At 57.1% G+C, this 13,427-nt stretch overlaps 2 protein-coding genes across 2 annotated transcripts in view; both read right to left on the bottom strand.

Moving 5' to 3' along the window:
* LOC102436333 (mastin-like) overlaps window positions 1-6,233 on the bottom strand; it is a gene marked incomplete at its 3' end in the record, with an annotated part of 12,666 nt that extends 6,433 nt beyond the window's left edge. The window contains exons 1-4 of the mRNA XM_023747970.1: window positions 6,171-6,233; window positions 2,672-2,723; window positions 1,704-1,884; window positions 1,308-1,486 (exon numbers count right to left, since the gene is read on the bottom strand). Of these exons, the coding sequence (XP_023603738.1) occupies window positions 1,308-1,486; window positions 1,704-1,884; window positions 2,672-2,723; window positions 6,171-6,233 (475 nt within the window). The remainder of the gene's footprint in view (window positions 1-1,307; window positions 1,487-1,703; window positions 1,885-2,671; window positions 2,724-6,170) is intronic.
* Window positions 6,234-6,624: 391 nt separating this feature from the next.
* On the bottom strand, window positions 6,625-9,232 carry LOC102436032 (mastin-like). The gene is made up of 5 exons (XM_023747969.1): window positions 9,196-9,232; window positions 8,737-8,797; window positions 7,880-8,151; window positions 6,875-7,011; window positions 6,625-6,789 (listed from the first exon to the last, which is right to left on the bottom strand). Exons 1-5 carry the CDS (start codon window positions 9,230-9,232, stop codon window positions 6,625-6,627), a joined length of 672 nt encoding a protein of 223 aa, XP_023603737.1.
* Window positions 9,233-13,427: the final 4,195 nt, after the last annotated feature.

The raw sequence follows: 13,427 nt of genomic DNA, 5'->3' as shown, positions 1-13,427 counted from the left end.
GGCTGATCGCTGTTTGCAGGCTGCATGCTCCCAGCCACCCAAGTTCCCAGTGGAGGCTGGCTGGAAGCAGGTATCTGGGATTTATTTGTCTTCTATAATTGAAACTTTGTTGCCATGAGCAGAGGCCTCAGCTGGCTCAGGGCTGGCAGGAAACTTGGCTTCCTCCATCGCCGGGGCAACCAAGCCTCCTGCTTGCTCCAGCACATGGCTGCCGGCTGCCATCTTGGTAGGGTTAATTTGCATATAGTCTCTTTGATTGGCTGGTGGGCGTGGCTTAGGGCGTAGCGAAGGTACGGTCAACTGGCATCTTTGTCTTTTATTAGTGTAGAAGAATAACTATAAACCTACTTTTGCCTCATCCTGTATGTACAATGAAATATTACTGGGCCATAAAAAAAAGAAATCTTACCATTATGCTAAGTGAAATAAGTTAGTCAGAGAAAGACAAATACCATATGATTTCACCCATATGTGGAATCTAAAGAATAAAACAAACAAACAAACAAAAGAGAAACAGGCTCATAGATACAGGGAATAGACTTATGGTTGCTGGGTGCCGGGGGGTGGGGTTTGGGGGACTGAGTGGAAAAGGGGAGGGGATTAAAACATACAAATTGGTAGCTACCAAACAGTCACAGGGAATGTGAAGTACAGATTAGCGATTATAGTCAATAATATTGTCATAGCTGTGGATGGTGCCCGGTGGGTATGGAAATATCGGGGGGAACGACACTTTGTAAAGTATATGATTGTCTACCCACCATGCTGTACGCCTCAAACTAATTCAAAATAATATTGAATAGAAACTGTCATTGAAAAATGTTTTAACGACTTGAGAACAGGTTCCCTGGCGGTGCCTGAACACACAGGTCACAGCAGCGTGACTCACAACAGCCAAAAGGTGGAGACGGTCTGTCACTCAGGAAGGACAACAAAATGCTCCCTCCACCCAGTGGGATGTGACTCGGCCACAAGAAGCGATGCAGTTCTGACACAGGTTACAGCACAGCTGGGCCTTGGCAACGTCATCCCATGTGAAAGAAGGCAAACACGCGGAAGCCACACGTTGCATGATTCACATTTACATGAAACGCCCAGAACAGGTAAATGCATAGAAGAGGACAGGAGCTCCGTGGTTGGCAGAGCCTGGGGAGGGGCAGTGACCATGTCATGGAGACCAGGCTTCGTGTGTGAGGAGGAGAAGTTCTGGAGATGGTGGTGCTGAGGCCGCACAACATGGTGAATGTGCTGAACGCCACTGAACCGCGCACTGACCAATGTCATGTATAATGTTATGCACATTTTGCCACAAGAAAACACAGGGGCCTCCAGTGTCAGCAGGGCCACGTCCGCGCCCCCCTCTGCAGACAGGCTCTGGTTGAACTTGGGGTGGCGGACGATCTTAGTCACAGTTGTCAGTGTGTCATGGTCATAGAGTCTCAGCTGCCCAACTTGAACCCTGAGGCCATAGGCCCCCCAGTCCTCCCTGGGGAGAGGGACCAGGAGCCTCTCAGAGGAGCCTCCAGGGCAGGGCCAGTCCAGGCACAGCAGCAGGGCTGGGGCTGCACTAACTGTGGCTTCCCCCCTCCCATGCTACCCACCGCTCCCCATCAAGGGCCTTGCCCACAGCCCCCCTCCCCATCAGCGCTCTGTGATTTTCCCACCCCCACCCCTGCCAGGGGGCCTCGGGCTGCGTGGCTCACCGCTGGGTGCAGTGGGCTGCGGTCAGCACCCACTGGTGGTGGATGAGGGAGCCCCCACAGAGGTGCTGCCACAGCTCCAGCTCCTTATTGTACCTTCGGACGCTGACCTGCCAAGGCCATCTCCCCGCAGGGGCATTGTGCACACCCACGGGGCCACCCTGCTGCCTCCCTGAGCTGGGCCCTGGGAACACAGGGGACGCCATCAGAGACCCAGCAGGGCCCCTCGCACTCAGTCTCTCCGAGGACCAACCAAGGAGGCCCACCCTGAGTTGACGGTGAGGGACATGGGCAGCCTGAGCAGAAGATGGGGACAGGGAGTCAGGACTCACCTGGGAACTAGGGCACGGAGCCCCCCAGGCCTGGGAGGCTTAGGAACAGCAGCCACAGCATCTGCGGGGATGGCAGGGGCCTGGGTGAGACCACTAGGAGCCGGGGTCCCTGTGTGGGGATGGAGAAGCCGGGGTCTGAGCAGGGGCATCCTCACCTGAAGGGACCCTCCTTGGGACCCTCTCTGCACCCCTTCATCCCCGGGCACAGGAAGGGCAGGCGGGGGCCCCTGGCTGGGCCATGGGCAGAGAGAGCTGCTCCTCTCTCAGGCCCACCCAGGTCGGGGGTCAGTCAGCAGGCGGCGAGGAGCTGCTTCTGGGCCCTGGCACTGCCTCCCCCAGACCTGCCACCTGCTCTCACTGGGCAGCAGCCATCTCTGGCTGCACGGATCTCAGCCACAAAGCACAGCCAGGCCGGCGGCCTGAGCAAGGAGAGCTGCCAAGCAGTTTTGCTGGAAGAAGCCCCAGAGCACTGGGCTCAGGCAGACGGGCTCAGGGAGGCAGAGCCCCAGAGCTGCTGCTGGGCCCTTGAGCCACAGGGCAGTCCCTGATTCCACTGGACCCTGTGAGGCAGCGTGGAGCTTGCCACCATCTGACTAGAGCATGCCATCTGCCTGGCACGTGTCCTGTGGCCACCCTCACTGCCACCAGCTGAGGCCATGCACACTGCCCTCTGCAGGGTGCTCTCCAGAAGCTGCACAGAGATGGGCTTTCATGTGGGTACAAGTCAGGGAGAGGCACCTGGGAGGTAGGTGGACGGAGCAGAGATGGACAGAGGGCGAGCCTTGAGCAAAGTGCTGGCTGATGACACCTTGACCAGCCCTCAGGGAGACCCAGACCACGGCCCCACTGGGACACAGTGCCCACACCCCGCCTCTCCCTGTGCTAGCCAGGAGGGACCTGCCGGAGCGAGGCAGCCAGAGGAATTGCCAGGTCTCCCATCAAGTCCTGCCCTGAGAGGGGACCTGGCCCGCATCTGTGTCTGGCAGCGTCCACCACCTTCTGTCTTGTGTGCTGAGGAGGCGGCCGCAGGACCACAGAGGAGTCCCTGCCCAGGAAACTGGGAAGCAGAGACTCAGGGTACAACTGAGGCTGACAGGGCCCCTCCACTGTCTACCTGGATCCCACCCTTTGCTACTAACTGGGACTCTGGGACTTACCTGGCAGCACAATCCAGACCCCCATCCCTGAGGGGCTGAGCTCTGGTCACAGGGACTTCTCAGGTCTGGTGGCTGCACCTGTCCACCTGCCATCACATTGACGAGGAGGTGGCAAAAGTCACCCAAGGGCCCTCACCTTCCCTGCCCCCCATTGTGACACAGCAGCCCTGCCTCTGCCTGGTGCTCAGTGTCATTGTCCCACCAAGATGGTGGCACGTCTTGCTCCCTGGCCTCCATATACAAGGAGCTCAATGAACCCAGACATCAGCTGTCACTCACATCTCAGGAATGTTCCTCAGTGCAGGCTGCATGGCCTGCCTTGTCCTGCCCGCCGTCGGGCTTGCCCATCACCAATACTTTTACCACCATCGTGTCTGCTGCGTCCTGTGTCGCCAGTGCAGCTGGACCTGCAGCAGAGCCCTGTCCAGCGCTGGGACCACTCAGAGCCGGCAGCCTGTTGTGTGGCCAGCGTCACGGGCTGGAGGGCGCTGTGAGGTGGGGAGCACGCTGCTTCCCTGAGAGGGGCAGAGGCCCTCACTGGCCTGTTGTTTGATGGGGGCCCCTGGGTGCTGGGCCGTGGGAATCCTAAAGATTTCCTGTGGCCAGGCCCCTGCCTCCTCAGGGGTGCGCTCCCCCTCTCAGGAGCACACAGCCTGGTGGCCTGTAACCTCACCAGTGAGGGAGTCAGTGTGGACCAGTGCGGTCCCTCAGAACCTGACCTGCTTTAGAAATAAGTGCAGATGCAACTAGTTCAGATGTTGTCAGAGTGGAGGGGGGGAGGCCCTAAATCCAATGATGGTTCCTTGTGGGAAGAGGTGAGGATGCGGAGAGCACAGACGGGTGGGGAAGACGGGGTGGAAGTCCAGAGGTTCCTCCTCAACCAAGGGTCCCAGCACCACCTGCAGCTGCAGGAGGCAGGAGCCTGGGAACAGGTGTGGCCCCAGAACAACTTGATTGGGGGCTCCTGGCCTCCAGCCGGTAAGAGGATGCATTTGTGTTGTTTTAAGCACACACTCCCCAGTCGGGGGCTGTCACTGTGACCCCAGGACACCACACAGGGGGAGAGCCTGGTGGTGACTGAGGTGTGATGTCCACCTGGAAGGGCATGGCCCTGCATGGAGTCTCCATTCCAAGCCCTGAAGGTGTCTCTCTCACCTCAGACAAGGGGAAGAGGCCAACGCCTGTGGGCCCTTCCCAGGGTCCCCATGGACACTGACCTGGCCTGTAGGGGTCTCTTTATGGGGACACAGCCCTGCTGGCTCAGTGTCACCCACCCATGTGGGCGCAGGGCTCAGTCAGAACAGATTTCAGAGCCATAGGCAAAAGGCCCCTCCATCTCCACCCAGGTATCTGGTTCCGCCCAGCTTCCCTTACTGCTGAACCCAGGAAACTGTGCTAGGGTGGTGATTCCAGGCAAGTAGAGGGGGGCGGGTGGGGGGAGGGCAACAGCCCTGAGCCCATCCTCTCATCCTCTGGAGAGACAGCCCTGCGGGTCCACCCCATGCCATGCCTGCAGACACAGCCCCAGGCCCAGGCGTGTCTCACTCCAGCCTTCCCTCCAACACCAAGTTCAAGGTCCTTCTCCCTCCCCTGGGAGCGCTGGCCTCTGAGTCACTCAGACCCTCAATCTTACTCCTAGGAACACTAAAGGTCTGACTACACCCTCACCCAGGGAGGAGAGCTCTACAAAGTCTCACAGTCCCCAGAGCCCAATGGCAAGGCAGGCAGCCCACACCCTCCTGGGGGGCACAGGGGACCTGGATGTGTGTGGACCACCTGGCAGCCACCCACCCACAGGGCCCCGTGGACAGGCAGTCACTTAGGCAGAACGTGTGCCTGGAACCCAAGGGCGAGGGCACAGGGCCAGGCTGTGCTGTGTCACCCCATCCTCCCTCCCTGGGCAGAGCAGATCCCCAAGGGGGCCATCTGCATGGTGGTGCCTTCCAGCTGAGTCTCAGGCCTCATTTTCCCAGGAAAAGGCTTTCCTGGAGAGCTCCTGGCTGCCAGGAACCCAGACTTCAGGGCACATGGGGGACGCAGCTCCTGATCTGCCTGCCCTGGAGCTTCCACTCTCCCTAACTCGGAGTCCAGGCCTCCCCTAAGGACCAGGTCACAGTGACAGAGGAGGGCTGTTCCATCCTGGCCTCGGGGGGCAGGGGTCCTGGCACTGAAAGGTCTGGAAGGCCGCCACCCCATTGTAGAATCAGACTGGGGACCACCTGTCGCTGCAGGGTATGGAGCCCCCTCACCCACACACAGGCCGCCTCAGGCTCCACAGGCCCTCCTGGGTCCTGGCCCCAACCTTCAGGTGCAGGACCCACCCCAGCCGGCTCCAACCATGCCCCCCAAGTCCTAGTCCTGCAGGAAGTGCCTGGGGCAGGGGGGGCTCCACAGCCCCTTCTCACTCCCTGGATTTGAAACTGAAGCTCCTCTGTCCACTGGGAGCTCCTCCCACCCCCTGGAGAAAGGAGGGGCTCTGCAGAGCCTGAGGGGACCATGCACAGCAGTGTATCTCCAGAAGGGGTGCCAGCGCCAGGACAGCAGCCTGGGGAGTTGGGGGGGGCGGGGGTCCCATCTCTTCCCTCCTCTCTGCTGCCTCCAACCAACCAGGACCCGGGAGCTGGGGGAAGCAGGAGGGTGGGGACGGGGAAGAGAAGGACTGGCTGGTCCTGGGCCCCTGCAGGTCTGCCCTGCTTGGGAGAAGCTAAGAGTGGGAGACTGAGGATCTGGGTGGAAATGAGGCTGCACTTCATTTGGTCCCAGGAGTTGATCACATTGGAAAATGGGGATTCGGCGCCGCAGGGTCAGAGGGAGCAGTGGTGACCATGGAAACACAGCACCTCCTGTTTGCATGCGGCCACGTCCAAGTCATTAAAGCCTCCATGACACACTGACTGCTACTGAAGGAGGAAGAGGGACGGTCTGCACCCTCTGGGGCGGCCCTCCAGGCTGTGGCCTCCAGCCCCGGGCAGCAGACTCACCTCCACCCCAGCCAGGAGAGCCGCCAGGTCGCCCTCTTCCTTGCTGCAGCCATAGCTGCTCATCCCACCTGGTCCCCCTCCCAGAGCCTGGGCTCCCCCAGCAGCACGGACCACCCACTGGCCGCCTTGGCCACGCCCACAGGTAAGTCCACTGAGTCCAGAGCAGTTTTTCATGCAGTTTAATGAGCTACAGGGGGTGGGGAGGAGGCAGGAGTCCTGCAGGGCCCACTGGACTTCAGAGCACATCCCACCTCTCCCTTTTGCCTGTCAGGGGAGAGAGGCTGATGGAGGTGCTGAGGCAGGAGGATCTCAGAGCAGGTGGGGGGTGGGGGGAGGGAGGAGACGCGCTAGGTGCAATGAAGAGCTGCCATTGGGAGGGAGCAGGGAGGGTCCCCCAGACACCCTGGAGGGCCTGTCTTCATCTCATGGGCATCATCCTTACCCGGATGCCGGGTCAAGGAGAGGAATGAATATGATGGCGGATCCAAGGCAAGAAGGATGTCACTCGGGCATAGACTGTAGGAAAGTTGGCAAAACAGTACTCGGGCCCCCAACTCATCACGCCTACCTGGACCCAGGTACCCCTCCATTTACAGACCAAGGGGCCCCCAGAGTCACCCTGTGGGAAGAGGAGACAGGTGGTCAGTACTCAGGGCCCCTGCAGGCAGGAGCAACGGACGGAGGCCACAGTCTGGGGGTCTCACCTGGCAGGTGCCCCGTCCCCAGGTCCCGGCACACAGCATTTCGTCCCTGATAAGATTGCCATATTGCTGCCTACATATCTCATCCGCCTCAATGGAGAACTCCACCTCCTGCAGATTGTGGGGCGTTGGCAGCGGCTCTGTGAGAAGAAGCCCAGTGAGCCTGTGGTCCTGAGGGGGTGGACAGTCACAGGCCGCGGGTTCTAGAACCACACGCTGAGCCTCAGTGCCCCCAGGGGGACCCAGGGAGTCACCCAAGACCCCAACTGTCTCGTTAATTCAAGGTCAATGGGCTGATAATCTCTAGGCTGACACTGTGGGCACCAAGCTCCAAAAAGAAACAGGGAAATATATTTTTATGCAGAAATAATTTTTATTGGGAAAAATCAGAGCAGGTGCTTTCCCCAAGAAATGCAGAGTGAGCGGCCCTACTGTCAAATTTGACTTTGTCCATTTAATCGTGAATCCTGGAGCACGTCACTGAAGTTCTCTCTCCTCGTTCTCCATCCCACTATCGAGACTCAGGGAGAACGGGGACCCCCGGAAGGGAGGACACGGCCTGGTGCAGAGTGAGGGAGAGAAATGCCCATGGCACCCTGGGCAGGGTTTCTCAGTGGTTAGAGCACTGACCCGAAGGGTCCCAGGTTTCATTCTTGGTCAAGGGCAAGTACCTGGGTTGCAGGTTCAATCCCCAGCCCCAGTCACGAAGGCACCTAATAGATATGTCCCTCACATCAATGTTTCTCTCTCCCCCTCCCTTCCACTCTCTCTAAAAATCAATGGAAAAAATATCCCTGAGTGATATTTTTTTAAAAAAAGATGCCCATTGAAATGCCTCACTCTTGCTACTTTGGTCTCCGCTCCTTAACAGACTCCTCTCGAGCTGTCTGCCTCCTACACCCAAGGGAGACCCCGGAGGGACCCAGCTCAGACCCCAGCTGAGCCTCCTCTGTAAAGCCCGGCCCGCCCCCTGCATGGCCCTGGTGTCATCCTGGTTCTGGTTTTTACCTTGAAAAGCAATGTCGCCCCAGCCAGTCACCCAGCACCGTGTGCCTGGGGGGAATGCGGAGGAGGCTGGCGGGAGGCGGATCCACCTGACGAGGTTAGATGGTCGCACGGGGGCCTCCAGTTTGAGAAGTGCCACGTCCGCCCCACCTTTTGCTTCATTTTCAAGGCTGTACTTGGGGTGGCGGATGATCCTGGCCACCTGCACACTGTCACTGTATGAGGGTCTCAGTCGTCCTAGTTGGACCTTAAAGTGCCGAGTCACTGGGTTTCTCCTGGGGACAGCAGGCCAAAGGCTTCTGAGAGGCTGTGGCAGGGAGTGGGCCAGCCCCTCAGAGCCCAGAGACCTCCCTCTGTGGTGGGCAAGGGGAGCGCCAGGAAGCTGAATCCTGGTGGGGGGTCTGCAGCCACTCAGCCCAGCATCTGCCCCCAACACACATCACATGCCTCCCGACATTGTCCACCCCCCTCACCGGGTGCTGGCAGAGTCAGACTTACCCTGGAATGCAGTGGGCAGCGGTCAGCACCCACTGTTGATCGATGAGGGAGCCCCCACAATGGAGTATCCACTTTGAATTTATTGGATTTAAGACCCACAGGCCCACCTGCCATGGCCATGCCCCATTGGCAGCATCATGCCCCCATATGATGCCCACCAGCTCAGTCCCTGGGCCGGGATCTGGGGAAGCAGAGGAGGAGCCATCAGGGACCCAGACACCGCTGCCCGGCACTCAGCATGGCCCCATCCTCAGTCCCTCCCAGAGCCACCCTCAGAGGGGGATCGCCACCCATCCCAGGGCGGCCTCTGAGTGGTCAGTCAGGGAATTGGAGAAAAGCCAGGCTTGGGGGTCAGGACCCACCTGAGGTCACAGGTACGGAGCCCCCCAGACAGGGGAGAGTCAGGACCAGCAGCCACAGCATCTGCAGGGGGAGAGTGCAGGGAGGAGAGCCAGTGAAGAGATGTGGGGCAGAGACACAGCCTGGGAAGGGAGAGGATGGGGCTTTGAGCAGGGTGCTCACCATGCCAGGTCTGTCTGCCTTCTGTCCTGGACCCTCTGAGCCCCTTTATCCTCCTGCCCAGACAGGCCCAATGGGAAGCCGCCCTCCTTTGGGGTGGGGCATGGGAGGAGGTGGGGCTTATCTCTTCAGTGGGACCAGTGGTGACCAACAGACCAGCTATCAGATAAGAAATATGGTGTTTCCTCTCTGAGAAGACACTCAGTATTGGTGCTGGAGCCCTAGCTGGTTTGGCTCAGTGGATAGAGCATAAGCATATGGACAGAAGGGTCCCAGGTTCGATTCTGGTCAAGGGCACATACGTTGGTTGCAGGTTCCGCGACCCTGGTTGGGGTTCATGTAGGAGGTAAACAAATGTGTCTCTCTCACATCAATATTTCCCTCTGTCTCTCCCTCTCCCTTCCACTCTCTCTAAAAATCAATGGAAAAATATCCTTGGGTGAGGATTAACAAAAAATAAAAATAATAAAAATATTGGTCTGGAGACATTTCAGTGGTAAGATGACAGTTTGCACATGAAAAAGAAAGAAAAGAGATGCTTTGCATCGTCCTGTACACTGAAGGGTCTCAGGTTCAATTCCCAGTCAGACCACATACCTAGGATGAGGGTTCATTCCCCGATCAGGACACGTACAAGAGGCAACCGATGGATGCTTCTCACATCTCTCTCCCTGCCTCTCCCTAAAATCCATAAGCATGTCCTCGGTGAGGAACTAAATAAATGATAAGTAATCAGATGCTCTGAAACAACACAGAGCAGAGCACGGATGGGTTGCGGGCTGGCACCTGAGCCAAGAGCAGGGGCGGGGGGAGGGGGGAGGAGAGCAGCATGCCCAGTGCGCTCTATCCTCTCCTTCTTTTGAGGCTCACAGTGTCCCCCAAAAACGACAGACTCGCTGGACCTGCAGACAGAGTTTGCCAGCAACACCATGAGATGGGGGAGGCAGCTTCCCTGGAGCCTTTGGAGGTTGTGGGACCTGCTGACACCTTGATTGTAGACTTCCAGCCTCCAACACTGTGACAGAATAAAGTTTTCTTTAAAGGTCCGGGTCTGTGGCATCTGCAACGGCCGCCCCAGGACACTCAGGCATCTGCTCAGCTTTCCTCATACATCCTATGCTTGATCAAGCTTTGTCAAAATACACAAAAGGGTGTGAGAGGTGCCAATTTAGTGTTAGTTCTCCTCACCTCTCCTCACCTCCTGCACATGCCTGCACCCCCACAGCTCTGGGAGCCACCCCCCTCTCACACTCCCTGCTTTCTGAATGGGGGAGCTCTGTCCCCCAAGTTTAATCCCAGGCAGAGGGCGGCTACCGACAAGGGACAGACTTTTCTGCCCTTTGACATTCTGAGAATCATTCTCCACCAAGCATGGGACAGGACCAGACAGTGGTTTGAGAGGAGAAGGAAGAGGGGTTCCCACACCTGAACCACACCCGGTCCTCTGTGCCCCGTGAGCCCAGTGAGGAGACCATCAAGGGATGTTTGCAGCACCTAGATGAGCTCAGGTCTCTAGAAACCCATCACTCCCTCCTGGGCCAGAGTCCCTGTCATCCTTGTGAGATGTTGGTGTCTCCGGGGGCACCCAGAATCCTCAGGGGACACTGGGGATCTCCACAGGAAACAACCAGGATCCAACATGGCCAGGCCGGCCCCGTGGTGGGGGGAGCGAGCACCCAGGAGGGAAGGGGCTGGGCTCCCAGACCCAGCAAGTCCCACAGGCCCAGGGATGAGACCTCTGGGTGATAATGGGGGGCTTCCTCCCTCCCTGCCTCTGGTCTGGACAGAGCCCCCACCATTACCCACCTCAACCGTGGATGTGGGTTTGGGGCTGGTTCTGTGCCCAGATGACAGGAAGGCAAGTCACAGCGGTGTCAGCGAGAGGCAACAGGCCCCAACGCCCAGCCTGATGCTGGACCCAGGCTTCCCTTCCACTGGCACCAGGCTGGGCGATAACCAGCTGGGCCAGACCTGGGAAAAAACGGCATTTGGGCATTAGGAGCAGATCTGCCTGAAACAGAAACAAGAAGTTTGAGGGTCTGGCGCGGGGGGGAAATGTCATGACTATCATTGGCAGATAATATGATCTTCCTCCCAGAAAAGCCAAAAGCCTCAATGAAAAGGTGCTAAGATTAAGTTTCCCAAAGTGTCTAGATGGAAGACAAATGTTTTACACACAAATCAGGAGAGAAACTCATCTTTAACCCCAGGCATAACTAATGCGATGCCATATGGTAGAGACTCCATTCACGGCCAGGTCCATACATTCCTAATCTAGAGTCCGTGACAACCACAAAACTTCCTTGAGGAGGACACTCACACGAAATAAAATGTCATTCAATGTTGTTAACAGGAGACGGTGTCATCCAATATCAACTCTTCCAAAATCCCCATAGAATGTGAACTGCAGGCAAGTCAGGAACATTCAAAGTGACCCCCAAGTTTGCCAGGAGGAAAATACAGGTGGGGGTGTCCCAGGAAGCCACAGGGCAGAGTGAGGCAAACTAGGCAGCTGGTACCATAAAGCTGTGGGAATAGGAACCGAGAGGCCATCCAGTGATGCAGGGCGGGGGACGGGACCAGCCAACATGCCCATCCTCCAAGACCCAGCCTCAGCGACAGCACAGCAGCAGACAAATGCATGGTATCAGCTCACAGCAAAGGAGGAGACGGCATCGGTGAGGGGCCACTGGGAATCAGATGGAGGGGATGAAGAAGAGGAGCTTGGGGAAAAGTGCAACCCCCTGTTCTGGTGCTTGGGTGAAGCCACCTCACTGTGCAGGACACATGCAGATGGGGCCACCTTGAACGTGAGGGACCCAGGCAACTCAGATCTTGGCAGGGGCTGAAGAGGGTCACCCAGCTCAGAGGAAGGTGGTGAGAGCCAGGAGGCTGGACACACGGTCAGGACCCAGGCTGTCCTCTCCCTCCTGCAGTCGGGGTCACCCCAGGAGGAGTGTGAAGGATCCATCTCTAGAGAACCTTTGGTCCCAGCAAAACAGAGGACTGGCATCTGGGAGGCCCAGGTCTCCGCCTAGTCATCTTAGAACAGAATCAACTAGTCCACCAGCCAACCAGGCTGACAGATGCGAGTCCGCATTTGAACTGTTGTTTCTGTTCCTTAGAAAAGTGTTCTTGCACCCGACTGGTGTGGCTCAACAGGTGAGTGTCAACTTAGGAACCAAGAGGTCCCTGGTTTGATTCCCAATCAGGGCACATGCCCAGGTTGCTCGCCCAATCCCCAGTAGGGGGTGTGCAGAAGGCAGCTGATCAATGATGTTCCTCACTCATTGATGTTTCTATCTATCAATCTCTCTTCTGCTCTCTAAGTGTACTTGTTTATGACGGTAATTTTTGGCATAAACCAGCCCAAAATTTAGTGATTTCCTCTTACATATGAAGAAAACTGTTGGGGCAGACCAGGAAAGCATTGAATTGGAAAGTTAGAAACCAACGTAAAAATAAATGAAAAAAAAAAGTTATTCAAACCTATTCAACCATCAATGATGAGAAGTAGAAGAAGTTTGAGCAAGTTTTCAGGGAGGTAGAAGATAATGCATTTATGAAACAAGGGTTACATACTGTTATCTTCTCATATCAGCTAATAACCAAGCAGATAATAACCAAGTGCCCTTGGACATTCAAAATATAACAAATTAGTCTGGGCCAGTCGTTCAATGGTTAGAACAGTGGCCCACCCGCCAAAGGGTGACTGGTTCAATCCCGGTGTGGATTCCATGTGTGGGAGGCAAACAATCAATGTGTCTTGTTCCCACTGGTCTCTCTCTCTCTCTCTCTCTTTCTCTCTCTTCCCCACTTTCCTTCCCTCTCCTTCCCTTCCACAATCTCCAGAAATCAATGGAAAATATATCCTTGGGTGAAGATTAACAAAAAAAATTGTAATAGAACAACTCCCCCCCCCCCAAATGGGCCTTCTTGTTCTTTTAACACCCTGAAAAGAAAAAAAAGAACTGTGCTCAGCTGGCCCACCACTGGAGGGTCCATGGGCCATGCTGCTCCGCCTGCTTCCCCTGCCACCAGAGGCGCATGGACAGCTGTGCAGACAAGTAAGAGCCAGGTCTCAGCGGGAGCAGCTCTCACAGGTGCACCTCAGACCCGCTGCCCAGAGCCTGAGCCTGGGAGGAGCTGCATTTGGAATAGCTCCCCCGGGAGAAGTGGCAACTGTGAGCCATCGGACACTGCTAGTCATTCTGCGCAGCCCCCGGAGTTCCTGGGCCACTCCCTGAACAAATGCTGAGATGGGAGGGGAGCACCGGCTGGTCTCCACAGGAGCCACAGCAGGTGTCTCAACAGCCTAGAAACTAGAGCCAGGCTCTCAAGTGCCAAGGAAATGACTTAGTGCCCAGGAGGGTGACCGCCCAGGGCTTCTGTCCCTGGCACGGCTGGGGAGCAGCCCCTTTGGGCTCCAGCAGATGCTCTTCCTGGGGAAGCCAGAGAGAAGGGCTGGAGGGCAGAGGCCAGACCTGCCTCTGCAGGGGTCCCCATCATGTTCTCCAGGTCCCCTCCCCTCAGC

Source organism: Myotis lucifugus, unplaced genomic scaffold, assembly GCF_000147115.1.
Source record: "Myotis lucifugus unplaced genomic scaffold, Myoluc2.0 scaffold_1076, whole genome shotgun sequence".
Lineage (NCBI taxonomy): Eukaryota > Metazoa > Chordata > Mammalia > Chiroptera > Vespertilionidae > Myotis > Myotis lucifugus.
This window is presented reverse-complemented; position numbering and strand designations above follow the sequence as displayed.

Excerpts from the sequence above, each read along its gene's own strand:
- LOC102436032 (XM_023747969.1), bottom strand. The coding sequence starts at position 9,232 with ATGAACCCCAACCAGGGTCGCGGAACCTGCAACCAAC. Across the intron at positions 8,152-8,736 it reads CTCCGTACCTGTGACCTCAG|GAGAAACCCAGTGACTCGGC; the intron begins GTGGGTCCTGAC and ends TGCTGTCCCCAG. Across the intron at positions 7,012-7,879 it reads GGGCGACATTGCTTTTCAAG|AGCCGCTGCCAACGCCCCAC; the intron begins GTAAAAACCAGA and ends TTCTTCTCACAG.